We start from the raw sequence: 18,634 nt of genomic DNA, 5'->3' as shown, positions 1-18,634 counted from the left end.
AAGTTTAGACAACAGACAACGTGAGATATGGGCAACTATAATCATGTGAATATCCTTTTTTTTAAGCTATACGTGTTACAGACAAATTTCTTGGACATATGGCAACATAATCCTTATAATGACTAAACAATAATCCATACACATTAATGTGTCTACTAGCTGTACTGCAATAGCATGTATTATACAAGTACTTCCTTTTATTATAAAAAAAACCTCTGCTTTGTAAGTGCATACGTCCAGAACCTTTAGCTTCTTGTCCATGCTCATGCTTTATAAAAGGCTATACCAATTTTATGTCTAATTTTATGATAAACAGAAAAGAAGGTGTAGAAGACCGGGTAATGGGAGGTTAAACATCTGAATGAAATAGAAGCAAATATTTTATCAATAGATATCATTTTAAAATTATTTTAATTCAAACTTTTAAAGAGCCTTTTGCACTAGTTTTTGTGGCCCCAGGGAAAAAGTAGAACTGAGAATGTGTGCCGTGGTTTTTGTGGTCCCAGAACCAGAACTAAAAAGTGTGCTTTATGGACTTCTGGTTGGTGGGAAAACTCAAATGAGCCCTCTGAAGGGGATATCAGCAGACAGAGGGTACCCTGCAACATTACCTAAATCTGGCACTGTGGTACTGTAGATATTTAATAAATAAATATATTACTTGTGTGTTTAATATCAATAAATTAATATGTGGCCCTTCAGGGTTCTAAAATATTGATTTGCTGTCCCCAGGTATTAGGAAGGCAGGAAGTTTTCCAATGGGGGGGAGGGTCTATCAGTTAGCGGGTAATAGAGAAGTGGATGTCTACTAATGGGAGTCTGGAGGTTTTATCATTGAGGGTTATGGCAAAAGACTAATCTTGACTGTGTGTTTAAAGATGACATCACACAATGCATGTAGAATATAGGAAAGTACAGAATATATATCTACTACTATTCTTGGGTTTAGCAGATCTCGTAAACATTGTTTATTTATTTACCATTGTCCCCTGACTGACTATAATGATACACAGCAAATGTTAGCAAATGTTTGGTTAGCTTTTGCTCACCTTCACTCATCCTTCTGTTCCAATGTAACTGGATAACTATTGGACATACTTATACTATCACATACCATAGCACAGTCTCCCACAGTAACAGCAAGGGGTTAATAGCAGAAGATGATTTTTAGTGTTGAGGGTTGTAGTGATTAGGGGGTTAATAGCAGTTAGAGGGTTTTAGCGACATGGGGTTAATGCAATCGGGAGTTGTGCCAGTTTAGGGCTTGATAGACGTTAGGTAGATGGGGGTCTAGCAGTTTAGGCATTAATGGTGGCACAGTGGGCATTAGTTATGGACATTTATTATTTTTGGATTAATTTCTGTTTTGTGCCCTCTCTAGACATTGTGCTAATATATACTACTTTGCTTGTGCTAGTGCTACTACTCACAACATTTTTGTGAGACACAAAAAAAATTAACCGACTACTTGAAATTTCAGTCCGAAAAATGGAGGCAGTATGGATCTTCTGCAAGCAGTTTTAGCACTCTATACGCCTTGCATTTATCCTCTTGATTTAATAATCTGGCCCATAAATAGCTATGATCAGTGGTGCTCTAACTAGACAATGTAAATGATGCATTACAATGTCCCTTTAAGTCAGGTAATTCTGGTAAAGTTTCAGATCATTAAAAAGCAAGGTACTTTTAACACAAGAATGCGAACATGCAGGGAAATTATGATTCTGGGTTACAGGCATTATTCCTGAAGTTTTCCACAACATATTCAGTTTATCAAACTGGGGAGTTGCCTTTCTGAGGTTGTATCAGTGAGTTTTCAAAGGATATCAAAAGGCAGTTGTACTTTTGTTTTCTAAGGTTGTGCTATCCTGAGCTAAAGCCCTCTGCATGAAAGTACAAATTGATCTCTTGTATGTTTTAAGTGATCTCCCAGAGGTCTCAGTGCTCACTTTGCTGCCTTGTGCAGGGCAATCTCAGCCTCCTGGATGCTCTCTTCTATCCGACGCTTGTCCTGCTCCAGCTGGGTAAGTTGTCTGTTCAGCTGACGCAAAGATTGATCTTTTCTTCGCAGCTCCAGCTTTGCCTCGGAGAGACCCTACAAGTAGGAAGAGAATGAAGAAGAAAGCACAGTTACTTGTCAAGGTGCATGCATAACTTCAATTTATGCCATGGGCTATTAAACAAAGAAGAATACAGACTGACTGTGAAGTGGTTTTTGGCTATTATGCACCCAGGTTTTACAAATGTGTTACCAAAAGTTTTGTTTGTTTTGTTTATGTATTGCCACTCTTCTGCTAGAAGCAGTTCATTTGCTGTTTTATATTGTGAATTCTCTCTGTAAAATATTATCAGCCAGCTTCATTTATTGACATCTCTACGGTATGCACAGATGAATAAAACACCTGCCAGAGAACTGCATAGACATACATCACTCCCACATCAAACCACTACAATACCCTTTTCTCTTATTTTCTGAACAAAATATTAAAATGCTTTATTAAACATGTGTAATTTAAAAATCCCAATAAATTAACAGATAATGAATGCTGTTTGTGTTGGTTTATAACTAATATAGGTTACAGGGATAGTGAACATGATATTGGTAAACAATATGCAGTTTATCCCTTAAAATTTTTAATGAGCTATAAAGTAATTGTAGCCAGTAACAAGATAAAAATACCTTTGATAAGTTGTCCTAGAAAGCTCCCACAGCTTCCATCAAGCCTGCATTTTTTTCCAAAATCAGCTGTGGGCAGTCCAGCCAATAAGAAGGCTATCGCCCACTCCATTACCTTTACTATTATACATATTACAGTATTATGCAGTCTGCCCGGGTTCCCCGAGTAGATATGCTGCGCACGTGCAGTTGATTTCCTCAACACGATGGAAAGTTGTGACTCCGCATGTGCAGCATGTCTGGTCGGAAAAAATCAGAAGCGTACTGGTTATGAAGAGAAACTGGGGGCGGTAGCATTATCATTGGTTTGCCATCTGCTTATGACCTTAAGAAACAAAAACCGTGCAGTATTGGGGCGGCTGGTGGAGCCTTCTAACACACGTTATCAAAATTATATTTTTCTTTTACATTTTGCAGCTAGATTAATGTATAGCTCAATCAAGACTTTAATGCACACAGTCTTCCTACTATGTTTAATTTATTTCACGTTTAGTGTCCCTTTGCCTTCCCTTCAGTGACAAAGTAGTGCAACAAAATGGAGTATGAATAGGAGCAAGTCACCATGGGCATGTTAAAGAGACAGAAACCCCCTCAAAACATATTTAATGATTCAGATAGAGTGTAAAGTTTAAAAAAAAACTTCCAGTTTACTGCTATTATCAAATTTACTTTGTTCTCTTGTTCTACTTTGTTACAAAAAAAAAAAAAAACAGGTAGGAAAGTGAAGTAGAATGCACGTGCCCGGAGCAATATAATGCAGCAATTTTATAAATATGTTAAACATTTGCAATAACAGTAGGTGGCAGCTGTGTTTTCTTTTATGTACTGCTCCAGAAATGTGCACGCTACCTATCTAGATATCTCTTCAACAAAGAATATCAATGAAGTAATTTAGATTATAGAAGCAAATTTATTTTTTTATTTTTTTTAAATTGCATACGCTGCCTCAAATCACAAAAGAAAAAATATAGGTTCAATGTCACTTAAAAATAAGGCCTATCCGAAAAAATGGATTGTGGACTCTCATAAATTCAAACAATTTTTGGAGGCCTGCTCATAATAGTGTAAAAAAACAAAAAAAGGTTTAAAAAAAAATAAATAAAAAAATAAGGCCTATATAGGAGCCAACCAAGTTCAGCTTAAACCACTGAAGAAATGAGTTTAAACACCTTAAAGATAAAAAATTAGTTAATTATTCAACCAAGTGATTTCTCAATAACATATTTGTTCACTTAATACCAAAGTACTTATTTTATATAGAATTGACTACACAGTTTGGGATTTATTAAAGTTACGTAGAAACACCATATGCTGCATACACCAAGATTCAGACCTTCTGAGTTCCAGGGAAGCTGTTGGGTCCCACACACCTGCATCACATGACATGATTTGCTAGGGAACTCTTGATATGTCCTGCCCTGATACTAAGAACTATCCTAATACTGTATGCTAGTTAATTAATATATAATTATTAATACATTAAATTAATTATTTTGTACATTGCAAGATTCACTCTAGCTTCTTTTGTGGGGACAGTGAAAAAAGAAGAAAAGAAAAAAAAAGGCAATTTACAGGAAAACCATGCAAAATAAATAATGAAACTACACTGTAACATTGTTTTAATACACGTAATTAAACATTGATTGGGGGAATAAAATGTCATTTGCAGCTTTATTAGTCCTTAATTTGAACAAATTAAAATTGTTAGAAATTTTTATTGATGAACAATATAAATGTAAAACGTTCACTCCTTCAATGCCAAACCAATTAGACAATTCCCAAGTTATCACAGAGGAAACAACACACATAATATTGTCTATTAATCACTGAGAAGACATAAAATATATTAACATTTTGATGCAGGTGACAAAGCAAGAAAGAGCAGTAATAAGAGTCAGGCTTGGCTGCTTGATTTTTAACAAGTGGAGTTCTGTGATAGTCTCAGATCCAGGAAACTGTTCTAGAGAGAGTAGGATAAATCAAGTTTAATAACTCTGTTCCTAATTGTTTCCCCAAAGCTCTGCTCTAATTACTTGGAGAACTCGCCAGACTGTCACTAGATATTAAGCTGTTTGCAGGCTGAACGTAGACTTGTGAAGTAATCAATAAACATTTATTGGGGGTTAGAATGATGATTCTGCTAGGCAGTGGGAACTATAGAACCCAGGGCTTCTTTTTTTATAGCAGAATGCCTTAAGGACAGTAATAGTAATTTCACAGAAATAATCCAAAGATCTGTTTTCAGGCCTTCAGGCAACTACGGGTTTTAAAAGGGTGGGGTAAAGAAAATAAGAAAAAAAAGGTTAACGTGGTCAGCCTAATTACAGTCCGCTCTCACATACTTCACATAGAAGCAAAAGACAAGCCAATTAGGTAGAAGGAAGATAAGGGAAGTTTTATTTGTATACTAATTAAACCCCTGATGAAATTAAAGGAAAAAACACACAGCTCTGTAATTGTGTCTGGGAAAGGTCACTTCGGGTTCAGTTATCACAGCAGCACAGCCTTGAGATATTTCTCTTAATCCATAGCACAGGCAATATTTGGATTTCTGAGTTTTATTATTTACAATAAGTGAAGGGAAAAAAAAATCAAAAGCTGATAGTGTCCTGAATATATTTGGACAATTTATACATTTTTTGTATTATTACCTGACATATAATAGATGATTTAAAATATACACAACAGGACCTGGTTGTAGGATTTTGTATTTTAGTCATATTCAGTGACTCAAAATAAATGTACACTATTTAGCTACCATTGATGAGGCACACAGCACCTTACTAATACTTCAGTGCAATGAGGTCAAACTAACCAATAAATATATAAAAAGAATCTGTTATCTCCACAAGTTAAGCTTTTTAGCACCAAACAACTCCATCCATTATAACAGAAGACATATTAAAAGGGACATTTTAGTCAAAATTAAACTACAGGTTTTAAACACCTTTCCAATTCACTTCTATTTTCTCCTAGTATCCTTTGTTGAAACAGAGCTCCTTTCCATATAAAACATACTGAGGTAGGCACAGGTGCAACTATACAGATAAAATTGTTGCAAGCAATATTGCAAAAGTTGCTACCATTTAGTACATGTTCCTAAAGTGGAATTTTTCTTTTTATAATTATACACTATTAGAATCAGAAAAGTTTAATTTTCGTGTCCCTTCAATATTAAAGGGACAGTTAACGTAAAAAAAATATTTTACATAATTCTGCACATAGTAGAGAATTATGTAACATTATCTTAGCAACAGCTTGAAAAAAAATAATTTATGCTTACCTGATAAATTTATTTCTCTTGTGATATATCGAGTCCACGGATTCATCCTTACTTGTGGGATATTCTCCTTCCCTACAGGAAGTGGCAGAGAGAGCCCCCACAGCAGAGCTGTCTATATAGCTCCCCCCTTAGCTCCACCCCCCAGTCATTTGACTGAAGGCTAGGAAGAAAAAGGAGAAACTATAGGGTGCAGTGGTGACTGAAAGTTTAAAAATAAAAATATATATATGCCTGTCTCAATAAACAGGGCGGGCCGTGGACTCGATACATCACAAGAGAAATAAATTTATCAGGTAAGCATAAATTATGTTTTCTCTTGTAAGATGTATTGAGTCCACGGATTCATCCTTACTTGTGGGATACCAATACCAAAGCTTTAGGACACGGATGAAGGGAGGGACAAGACAGGGACCTTAAATGGAAGGCACCACTGCTTGTAGAACCTTTCTCCCAAAAATAGCCTCCGAAGAAGCAAAAGTATCAAATTTGGAAAATTTGGAAAAAGTATGAAGCGAAGACCAAGTCGCCGCTTTACAAATCTGTTCAACAAAAGCTTCATTTTTAAAGGCCCATGTGGAAGCCACAACTCTAGTAGAATGAGCAGAAATTCTTTCAGGAGACTGCTGTTCAGCAGTCTCATCGGCCAAACGGATGATGCTTTTCAGCCAAAAGGAAAGAGGTAGCCGTAGCCTTTTGACCTCTCCGCTTACCAGAATAAACAACAAACAATGAAGATGTTTGACGGAAATCTTTGGTTGCTTGTAGGTAGAACTTTAAAGCACAAACCACATCAAGATTGTGCAACAGACGTTCCTTCTTTGATGAATGATTAGGACACAGTGAAGGAACAACAATCTCTTGATTGATATTCTTATTAGAAACAACCTTAGGAAGAACCCAGGTTTGGTACGCAAAACCACCTTATCTGCATGGAAAATAAGATAAGGGGAATCACACTGTAAAGCAGATAGCTCAGAAACTCTTCGAGCCGAAGAGATAGCAACTAAAAACAAAACTTTCCAAGATAGAAGCTTAATATCTATGGAATGCATAGGTTCAAACGGAACCCTGTAAGAACTCTAAGGACTAAGTTTAGGCTCCAAGGCGGAGCAACAGGCTGAAATATAGGCTTAATTCTGACCAAACGTTTAAGTAGCAGATATTTGCTCTTTTAGAGAACTAGCTGATAATCCCTTCTCCCAACCGTCTTGGAGAAAAGACAATATTCTAAGAATCCTAATCTTACTCCACGAGTAACCTTTGGATTCACACCAATAAAGATATTTGCGCCAAATCTTATGATAGATCTTCCTGGTGACAGGTTTTCTAACCTGAATCAGGGTATCAATGACCGACTCAGAGAACCCTCGCTTTGATAGAATCAGGCGTTCAATCTCCAAGCAGCCAGACGCAGAGAAACTAGATTTGGATGCGTGAACGGACCTTGGATTAGAAGGTCCCGCCACATTGGCAGGGTCCACGGTGGAACCGAGGACATGCCCCCTAGGTCTGCATACCAAGTCCTGCGTGGCCACGCAGGTGCTATCAGAATCACTGAGGCTCTCTCCTGCTAGATTCTGGCAACCAGACGTGGAAGGAGAGAAAACGGTGGAAATACATAGGCCAGATTGAAGGACCAAGGCACTGCTAGAGCATCTATCAGTACCGCCTTGGGATCCCGGGACCTGGACCCGTAACGAGGAAGTTTGGCATTCTGATGAGACGCCATCAGAACCAATTCTGGTGTGCCCCATAGCTGAATCAGCTGAGCAAATACCTCCGGATGGAGTTCCCACTCCCCCGTATGAAAAGTCTGACGACTTAGAAAATCCGCCTCCCAGTTCTGTACTCCTGGAATGTGGATTGCTGAGAGATGGCAAGAGTGATCCTCTGCCCATCGGATTATTTTGGTTACCTCCATCATCGCTAGAGAACTCCTTGTTCCTCCTTGATGATTGATATAAGCTACAGACGTGATGTTGTCCGACTAAAACCTGATGAATTTGGCTGCAGCAAGCTGAGGCCATGCCTGAAGCACATTGAATAGCGCTCTCAGTTCTAAAATGTTTATCGGAAGAAGGGATTCCTCCCGAGACCATAAGCCCTGTACTTTCAGGGAGTTCCAGACTGCATCCCAGCCTAGCAGGCTGGCATCTGTCGTTACAATGAGCCACTCTGGCCTGTGGAAGTACATTCCCTGAGACAGGTGGTCCTGAGACAACCACCAGAGAAGAGAATCTCTGGTCTCCTGGTCCAGATGCAGTTGAGGAGATAAATCTGCATAATCCCCATTCCACTGTTTGAGCATGCATAGTTGCATTGGTCTGAGGTGTAGGCGGGCAAAAGGAACTATGTGCATTGCCGCTACCATGAGTCCGATTACCTCCATACACTGAGCCACTGATGACCGAGGAATGGAATGAAGAGTTCGGCAAGTGGTTAAGAGTTATGATTTTCTGACCTCCGTCAGAAATAGTTTCATTTCTACCGAATCTATCAGAGTCCCTAGAAAGGAAACTCTTGTAAGAGGGAAGAGAGAACTTTTTTTTTTTTTTTTTTTTTTTATGTTCACCTTCCACCCGTGAGATCTCAGAAAAACCAACACAATGTCCGTGTGAGACTTGGCTAGCTGAAAAGTCGACGCCTGAATTAAGATGTCGTCTAGATAAGGCGCCAATGCTATGCCCGAGGTCACAGAACCGCCAGAGGGGACCCTAGCACCTTTGTGAAAATTCTTGGAGCTGTGGCCAACCCTAAGGGAAGAGCCACAAACTGGTAATGCCTGTTTAGAAAGGCAAATCTGAGAAATTGATGATGATTTCTGTGAATAGGGATGTGTAGATACGCATCCTTTAAGTCCACGGTAGTCATATATTGACCCTCCTGGATCAGAGGCAGAATAGTCCGAATGGTCTCCATCTTGAATAATGGAACTTTGAGGAACTTGTTTAGAATTTTTAGATCCAAGATTGGTCTGAAAGTTCCCTCTTTTTTGGCAACCACAAACAGGTTTGAGTAGAACCCTAGCCCCTGTTCCTCTTTTGGGACTGGGCGGATCACCCCCATGGTATGTAGATCTTCTACACAGCGTAAGAACGCCTCTCTCTTTGTCTGGTTTGCAGACAATCGAGAAATATGAAATCTCCCCCTTGGAAGGGAGTCTTTGAATTCCAGAAGATATCCCTGGGACACAATTCCTAAAGCCCAGGGATCGTGAACATCTCTTGCCCAAGCCTGAGCGAAGAGAGAGAGTCTGCCCCCTACTAGATCCGGTCCCGGATCGGGGGCTACCCCTTCATGCTGTCTTAGAGGCAGTTGCAGGTTTCTTGGCCTGTTTACCCTTGTTCCAAGCCTGGATCTTGAATTGGGCAAAATTCCCCTCTTGCTTTGCAGCAGAGGAAGCTGAAATGGAACCACTCAAAGTTCCGAAAGGGACAAAAAATTTTTTGTTTGGTCCTCATCTTATTTGATCTATCCTGAGGAAGGGCATGACCTTTCCCTCCAGTGATGTCTGAAATAATCTCTTTCAGTTCAGGCCCGAATAGGGTCTTTCCTTTGAAAGGGATGTTCAAAAGTTTAGATTTAGATGACACATCAGCAGACCAGGATTTAAGCCATAACACCCTGCGTGCTAAAATGGCAAAACCTGAATTCTTTGCCGCTAATTTAGCCAGTTGAAATGCAGCATCTGTAATAAAAGAATTAGCCAACTTAAGGGCCTTGATTCTGACCATAATCTCCTCTAATGGAGTCTCCATCTGAAGAGCCTCTTCTAGAGCCTCAAACCAGAAAGCAGCTGCAGTAGTTACAGGAACAATGCACGCAATAGGTTGGAGAGAAAAACCCTGATGAACAAAAATTTTCTTCAGGAGACCCTTTCATTTTTTATCCATAGGATCTTTGAAAGCACAACTGTCTTCGATAGGTATAGTTGTACGCTTAGACAGAGTAGAAATAGCTCCCTCCACCTTAGGAACTGTCTGCCACGAGACCCACATGGTGTCTGATATAGGAAACATTTTCTTAAAAACAGGAGGGGGAGAGAACGGAATACCTGGTTTATCCCACTCCTTAGTAATAATATTCACAATCCTCTTAGGGACTGGAAAAACATTAGTGTAAACAGGAACCTCTAAGTATTTATCCATTTTACACAATTTCTCTGTAACCACTATAGGGTCACAATCATCTAGAGTCGCTAATACCTCCCTGAGCAATAAGCGGATGTGTTCAAGCTTAAATTTAAAGGCCGTCATATCAGAATCTGTCTGAGGAAGCGTCTTTCCTGAGTCAGAAATTTCTCCCTCAGATAACAAATCTCACCCCTACTTCAGAGCATTGTGAGGGCATATCAGATACGGCTACTAAAACGTCAGACAGCTCAGCATTTTTCCTAAACCCAGAGCTGTCCCGCTTTCCTTGTAAACCAGGCAGTTTAGATAAAACCTGTGAGGGTTGTATTCATAACTGTGGCCATGTCTTGTAAAGTAAAAGAATTTGATGCACTAGAGGTACTTGGCGTCACTTGTGCGGGCGTTACTGGTTGTGACACTTGGGGAGAGCTAGATGGCGAACCCTCATTTACTTCTGATTGAGAATCATCTATTGCTCTATTTTTAAGTGCTAATATATGTTCTTTATAGTTTATAAACATATCAGTACAATTGGGACACATTCTAAGAGGGGTTGCCACAATGACTTCCAAACATATTGAACAAGGATTTTCCTTGGTGTCAGACATGTTAAACAGGGTAGTAATGTAACAAGCAAGCTTGGAAAACACTGTAATCAAAGTAAATAACACTTAGTACTGTGCCTTTAAGAGAAAAAAAGCTGCACAAATTCTGCAAAACAGTGTAAAAAAGTAGTAAACTTAACGAATTTTTTACAGTAGCATAATAAAGGCTTAATGACTTTGCACAGCTATGCAAATAAACAATTAACCCCTTAATGGCAAAACCGGGTTGAAAAAACATCAAAACCGGTAAAAAAGACTTTCAGCACTTTGCCACAGCTCTGCTGTGGCTCCTACCTGCCCTTCAGAACGATTTGTGGGGGAAAAAACTTCTTTTACAGCCCTCAAAGAAAGCAGGAACCTCAGGAGAAGCAGTTAGATGTCTCAGAGGAAAAGAAACTGCGCAACAGAGGCGCGAAAATAGGCCCCTCCCACCTCACTCGATGTTTTGAGGCCTATCAGAGAAACACCAGAGTGTCTCCTAATTAACCATGTGAGTTATAAAACTCAAAAAACAAGCTACAATGACCCCTTTAGTCCCTTCGAAAAACGTTATAATTTTCACTGAATAAAAAACGTTTTTTCCTAACAGTGTCACCAGTAACTAATGAGCCCTTCAAGCAAGCTGAAATTCCTATCAAAGTGTCTGAATACAGCTTTCCCTTCCCTCATGGGGATATTGCCAGCCTTTTCTAGAATTAACACAGTCTGTCTAGAAAAATATAGACTGAACATACCTCATATGCAGCTTAGCCTGCAAACCGTTCTCATAAATGAAGCTTTCCAGTACTCTTCAGGCCTTGTGAGAACAGCAGTGGATCTTAGTTACAAAGTTCTAAGATCATCATCCTCCTTGCAGAAATCTTCATCCCTTTTCTGCCAGAGAGTAAATAGTACACACTGGTACCATTTAAAATAATAAACTTTTGCTTGAGAAATAAAAAACTAACGTTTTTGTCACCACATAGCTCTTTGCCCTTCCAAGCAGTTAAGCAGGCAGATAGAATGACTGGGGGGTGGAGCTAAGGGGGGAGCTATATAGACAGGTCTGCTGTGGGTGCTCTCTCTGCCACTTCCTGTAGGGAAGGAGAATATCCCACAAGTAAGGATGAATCCGTGGACTCGATACATCTTACAAGAGAAAACAAAATATTTGAGAGTTTTCAGCACCCAACGTTATACTTACCTTGTTTCCTCTCCAGGATCTGTTTATCAGGTCTTCTTTTAAAAAGCAATTCATGGCCTTGTTAGCTAATCACAGTGCGCCCGATCGTGCTATTAAACAAAATGTAACATGCTCCCGCTACCAGACCAGAGAGCGCCAAATTTAGTTCAATAGCGCATCGGGCACGCTGTGACTAGAGACCGAGACATGAATTGCTTTTGAAAAAGGGATCTGATTAGAAGGGCCTGCAGAGAAAACAAGGTGAATATAAATTTGGGGGCTAAAAACTCTAAAATCTTTTGTTTTTTTCAAGCTATGTGCAGAATTATGTAACATTAGTTTTTTTTATGTTTTCTGTCCCTTTAATCCTTTGGATATATTTTGTATATGTATTCTTTATCAGTTGTGTTACTAATTAACATTTTTAAGAAAAGCTGGATTGTTTATTTTGGTCACGGTCATGCAAAATGTGGGCTTGGTGACTTGTAAAGATATAGTTTCTGCCATAAAACTTTGATACAGTAGGATAAGTAGATTCAATTTGGACTATGCATGGAGACAAGAGACACCGTACACTAGATTTTTCTTTGCCTAAATTTTTTGTAGATGATCCATTTATATAGCCCATCTGGGAGTGTTTTTCTAACAATGTATAGTTTTGCAATTTTTTTATAACATTGTGCTGATTTTAAGACTCCTAACCATGCCCCAAAGCATCAGATGTAGACTCAAGTCTACAGACCTCTTCTTGTTCCGGATTGTGTAAGGTGTCTTTTCAAATGCAGGGGAGGGTTTGCTCCTTTTCCCCCTTTCAGTTGGTGTCCCAGCCTATCCTGATCAAAATAGTAATTCTCTAACTGTCCAGAAACATTCTTGTCAACAGCGATTTATTAAACATTTAAAGGGCCATAATACCCAAATGTTTAAACACTTGAAAGTGATGTAGCATAGCTGTAAAAAGCTGACAGGAAAATATCACCTGGACATCTCTATGTAAAAAAGAAAGATATTTTACCTCAAAAATTTCTCAGTAGCCATATGCCATTGTAAAGGACTTCTAAGCAGCTTAAAGGGACATAATACTCATGCTAAATCACTTGAAACTGATGCAGTATAACTGTAAAAAGCTGACAGGAAAATATCACCTGAGCATCTCTATGTAAAAAAGGAACATATTTTACCTCACAATCTCCTCAGCTCAGCAGAGTAAGTTCTGTGTAAAAAGTTATACTCAGCTGCTGTTCAGCTGCAGGTAAAAAAATAAATAAATGAAGAAATGAGATTTTATTGTAAACTTCCTTACACTGAATAGGGAAATACGATGAGTGTGCACAAATGCTCGCTCTTTCCGCTGTCCCGGGACAGACATACTGATTTGTTGTTAGAAGTCCTTTACAATGGGATGTGGCTACTGAGAAACTTTTGAGGTAAAATATCTTTCTTTTTTACATAGATATGTTCAGGTGATATTTTCTAGTCAGCTTTTTACAGCTATGCTGCATCACTTTCAAGTGTTTCAACATTTGGGTATTATGGCCCTTTAAGGAAGTTTACAATTAAATCTCATGAGAGTTAAGTGAAATGTCATGAGATCACAGTAAAAGAGTTCATGACCTCAGCACTGTTGATGCTGATTGGCTGCAGTTCATTTCTTCATTTATTTATTTTTTACCTGCAGCTGGGCAGCAGCTGAGTATAACTTTTTACACAGAACTTACTCTGCTGAGCTGAGGAAATTGCGAGGTAAAATATCTTCCTTTTTTACATAGAGAAGCTCAGGTGATATTTTTTTACAGTTATACTGCATCAGTTTCAAGTGATTTAGCATATGAGTATTATGTCCCTTTAACTGATGTTTTAGGAACTGTGCAATATTGTATGCAGACTAATTGACTGCTTAAGTTAATCTCCAATTATGTATTAAACAAAATAAAATAATGAAGTACAATAATTGAAAACTGGATTGAATAGCCTAATCCAATTTTGATACATATAGTTGCTCTTGGTCTAACGGAATCGCTTAAACAAACATTACAAGAGACAATATGGATGTTTTTGATTACAGTCACTTTCTAGTAATTTCTAGAATTACAGCTTCACTTATAACAACCCACAGCTTCACTTATACACAACCCCCTCCTCCTTTTGGAATGCATTTTAGTACCAGGCTGTGTTTAGCTATGACCACAGCTTCATTGCTTCAATGTCGCATGTCACAAAATGTATATTTTGTTAAACACACTTTATTTTACACAGTTAACTTATTTTCACTGTAGACTGTAAGAGAATATTATTACATTCAAATATTTTGTTGTTTAACTGAATTAAAATCAGAATGCAGATAAACATTTTTCATACCAAAAACAATATTGACAACAATTTTACTCAAGAAAAAAGAGAGAAGCTACAAAATGGTAATAGGGCAAACTTTCTAGTCTAAAAGTGAAAAGAAAGAAATAATACAATATAGCACAGGCCTTAACACAACCAGTGCAGAGTTTAAAGGGACAGTTTAGTCAAACATTTTATCCCCTTTAATTTGTTCCCAATGATCCACTTTACCTGCTGGAGTGCATTTCCATTACCCTTATATTGGCATTTGAAATTGTTTATTTAGCCTGTGGTATCCCCACCCATCCTGTGGCCAAGCTGTGTTAACACAGCCAGTAGAAGAAATTACACTCCCAGTGGGTTATAGAAGAGATAAGGTAATAAAATGTTAATTTTCCATTTTTCTCTCCAAGTATTGATGATTGTTTTATGGACAGATATAAGATAAAGCAGGTATATGTATACAATGTAATAAAGTAGTGAGATCTGATTATACCTACAAGCTCAACCCATTTTATTAGGTTATGGTTTCAAAACACAAAATCAGCTAATTCATATACACAAATAAGCCTTAAAAAAGCAAATCTCATACATGTTATACTCTGCAACTGGTAAAAAAAAAAAAGTAATTGTAAACACATTAAAGGGACAGTCTACACCAGAATTGTTATTGTTTTAAAAGATAGATAATCCCTTTATTACCCATTCCCCAGTTTTGCATAACCAACACAGTTATAATAATATACTTTTAACCTCTGTGATTATCTTGTATCTAAGCCTCTGCAAACTGCCCCTTTATTTCAGTTCTTTTGACAGACTTACAGTCTAGCCAATCAGTGCCTGCTCCCAGATAACTTCACGTGCACGAGCACAGTGTTATCTATATGAAATACGTGAAGTAACACCCTCTAGTGGTGAAAAACTGTTAAAATGCATTCTGAAAGAGGTGGCCTTCAAGGTCTAAGAAATTAGCATATGAACCTCCTAGGTTAAGCTTTGAACTAAGAATACCAAGCGAACAAAGCAAAATTGGTGATAAAAGTAAATTGGAAAATTGTTTAAAATTACATGCTCTATCTGAATCATGAAAGTTTATTTCGGCCTAGACTGTCCCTTTAAGGGAAAAACAAATTTATAGTATACAGTCCCTTTAACTCTGATGATAATTTGTACAACTTGTATTGAAGGGACATATGTTAAAGCACTTTATTATTGCGCTATTGCTTGTATACAACTGCAAAAGGATTAAACAAATAGCTGAGGTCCACAGCAGTAATGCACTACTGGAAGCTCGCTGAACAAATCTGGTGAACCAGTGACAAAGGGGTTAAACACAGTTACAGTCAGCTCCAATGCATCAATGCACTACTGAGAGCTAATTGGTGAACCAGTGACAAGGGACATGTGTGTGTAGCCACCAATCACCAACTAGCTCCCAGTAGTGCATTGCTATTGAAGATATTTGCATATGCTTTTCAAGCAAGGATACAAAGAGAACATAGTACTTTTGATAACAGTAGTCTTAAAATTGTATGGTCTATCTGAATCCTAAAAGTTTAAGTTTTTAATATCACGTCCATTTAATGAAACAAACACTATTTTAGCCCCCAGTAACAGATAACCAAGAATCAAACTATAAACAAAATGAAATATGTATAGGTATGGAACAGGAGTGCATTGCACATAAAACCACACAAAGAAAGCAAGTAGAAATCCCAAACTGGAGCACAATGGATGCAATATCAGGCGACAATGAGAGACAAAAACTTTTGAAGTGTGACAAATACCTCATTAGTAATTAATTTTAATCTGTAGCTGCAATCAAATGTGATATAAGCATATAAATATATAAAAATACTTTATTAATAATGGCCAAAGACATAACATAAGATTGCCTAGGTTTGTTTGCACTATTGCCTGAAAAGTTATTATGTCTGTTACTGGGTTTAAAATATACAAGTCATTTTCTATTCTTTTCCAAAGCTCAGAATCCTGGGTTTAGAATAGTACATCACAGATAAAGTGAATAACATTAAAAAGTACTTGCATTATGTGAACTAAGTAAGAAAAAAAAAGAAAATTATTAAGAGATGGCCACTATTTAGGAGACTTGTAAATGAGGAAGGGCAAGGTGAGCTAAGATGGGATTTATCTCGTGCTCTACGCCACTGAGATATGAATTCCGCAATCCACTTGAGCTGTTATTTCAGCACTGCCTTATCTTCATCCTTCACAGCCAAAAGATAAAAAAGAATGCAAATCTTTAAGGAATTAAAACTTTATTTAAAAAAAAAAAAAAAGAATAAAAGATTTTGAAACACTTTGAGACCAAAAAAAAAAATAGGGACAGGAAAAGTTTGAGCAGATGTTATGTTTTGCATTAGGGTGTATGTAAATTAACTAGTTATAATACATCCATGAAAGGACCCCAGGGAACAAGAGTATCAACATATAGGCAATTAAAATATAAATCAAAAGGTAATTCTCCATAAAGTACATATTTACGGGTAGTATGTCAACTTTGCAATGCGTATTCATTATTTATAATGAATGCTTTTCCTGTTTTGTTTGTTTTTTTTTTAAAGGGACATAAAGACCACTTGCTTCTGTGTAAAATTGTGCTTGTCTCGCATTACCTAGAGATGCCAAAAAGCACATTCTTCAAATGCTGAAAATCTACAGCTGGTTTCGACACACTGCAGCATTTTAAAGAAAACCAAAGTTACAGAATGTGCTTTTTGGCATCTCTAGGGGGCCAGTGACACACACAGCTGAACGAGTGACTTAACAATCCCAAACAAACAAATGTTACTTTCGACAACTGAATATCTATACGCTAAAACATAATTTATGTAAGAACTTACCTGATAAATTCATTTCTTTCATATTAGCAAGAGTCCATGAGCTAGTGACGTATGGGATATACATTCCTACCAGGAGGGGCAAAGTTTCCCAAACCTCAAAATGCCTATAAATACACCCCTCACCACACCCACAATTCAGTTTAACGAATAGCCAAGAAGTGGGGTGATAAAAAAGTGCGAAAGCATATAAAATAAGGAATTGGAATAATTGTGCTTTATACAAAATCATAACCACCACAAAAAAAGGGCGGGCCTCATGGACTCTTGCTAATATGAAAGAAATGAATTTATCAGGTAAGTTCTTACATAAATTATGTTTTCTTTCATGTAATTAGCAAGAGTCCATGAGCTAGTGACGTATGGGATAATGACTACCCAAGATGTGGATCTTTCCACACAAGAGTCACTAGAGAGGGAGGGATAAAATAAAGACAGCCAATTCCTGCTGAAAATAATCCACACCCAAAATAAAGTTTAACGAAAAACATAAGCAGAAGATTCAAACTGAAACCGCTGCCTGAAGTACTTTTCTACCAAAAACTGCTTCAGAAGAAGAAAATACATCAAAATGGTAGAATTTAGTAAAAGTATGCAAAGAGGACCAAGTTGCTGCTTTGCAGATCTGGTCAACCGAAGCTTCATTCCTAAACGCCCAGGAAGTAGAAACTGACCTAGTAGAATGAGCTGTAATTCTCTGAGGCGGAGTTTTACCCGACTCAACATAGGCAAGATGAATTAAAGATTTCAACCAAGATGCCAAAGAAATGGCAGAAGCTTTCTGGCCTTTTCTAGAACCGGAAAAGATAACAAATAGACTAGAAGTCTTACGAAAAGATTTTGTAGCTTCAACATAATATTTCAAAGCTCTAACAACATCCAAAGAATGCAACGATTTCTCCTTAGAATTCTTAGGATTAGGACATAATGAAGGAACCACAATTTCTCTACTAACCTGACATCAACTCTGATAATATCAAAAATGGCATCACAGATAAAATTATTAGCATGCTGAAGAAGAATAATAATATCATGAGAATCACGATGTGTTACTTGTTGCGCTAAAGTTTCCAACCAAAAAGTTGAAGCTGCAGCAACATCAGCCAAAGATATAGCAGGTCTAAGAAGATTACCTGAACACAGATAAGCTTTTCTTAGAAAGGACTCAATTTTCCTATCTAGAGGATCCTTAAACGAAGTACCATCTGACGTAGGAATAGTAGTACGTTTAGCAAGGGTAGAAATAGCCCCATCAACTTTAGGGATCTTGTCCCAAAATTCTAATCTGTCAGACGGCACAGGATATAATTGCTTAAAACGTTTAGAAGGAGTAAATGAATTACCCAAATTATCCCATTCTTTGGAAATTACTGCAGAAATAGCATTAGGAACAGGAAAAACTTCTGGAATAAACACAGGAGCTTTAAATACCTTATCTAAACGTTTAGAATTAGTATCAAGAGGACCAGAATCCTCTATTTCTAAAGCAATTAGTACTTCTTTAAGTAAAGAACGAATAAATTCCATTTTAAATAAATATGAAGATTTATCAGCATCAACCTCTGAGACAGAATCCTCTGAA

At 37.6% G+C, this 18,634-nt stretch overlaps 1 protein-coding gene across 1 annotated transcript in view; it reads right to left on the bottom strand.

Moving 5' to 3' along the window:
• CCDC171 (coiled-coil domain containing 171) overlaps positions 1 to 18,634 on the bottom strand; it is an 849,190-nt gene that overhangs the window by 330,019 nt on the left and 500,537 nt on the right. Inside the window, 1 exon segment of the mRNA XM_053700001.1 lies at positions 1,950 to 2,095. Coding sequence (XP_053555976.1) covers positions 1,950 to 2,095 — 146 coding nt within the window.

Source organism: Bombina bombina, chromosome 2 (genome assembly GCF_027579735.1).
Source record: "Bombina bombina isolate aBomBom1 chromosome 2, aBomBom1.pri, whole genome shotgun sequence".
Classification (NCBI taxonomy): Eukaryota; Metazoa; Chordata; class Amphibia; order Anura; family Bombinatoridae; genus Bombina; species Bombina bombina.
Note: the sequence above shows the minus strand (reverse complement) of the source record. Positions and strands in the feature narration are given on the sequence as shown.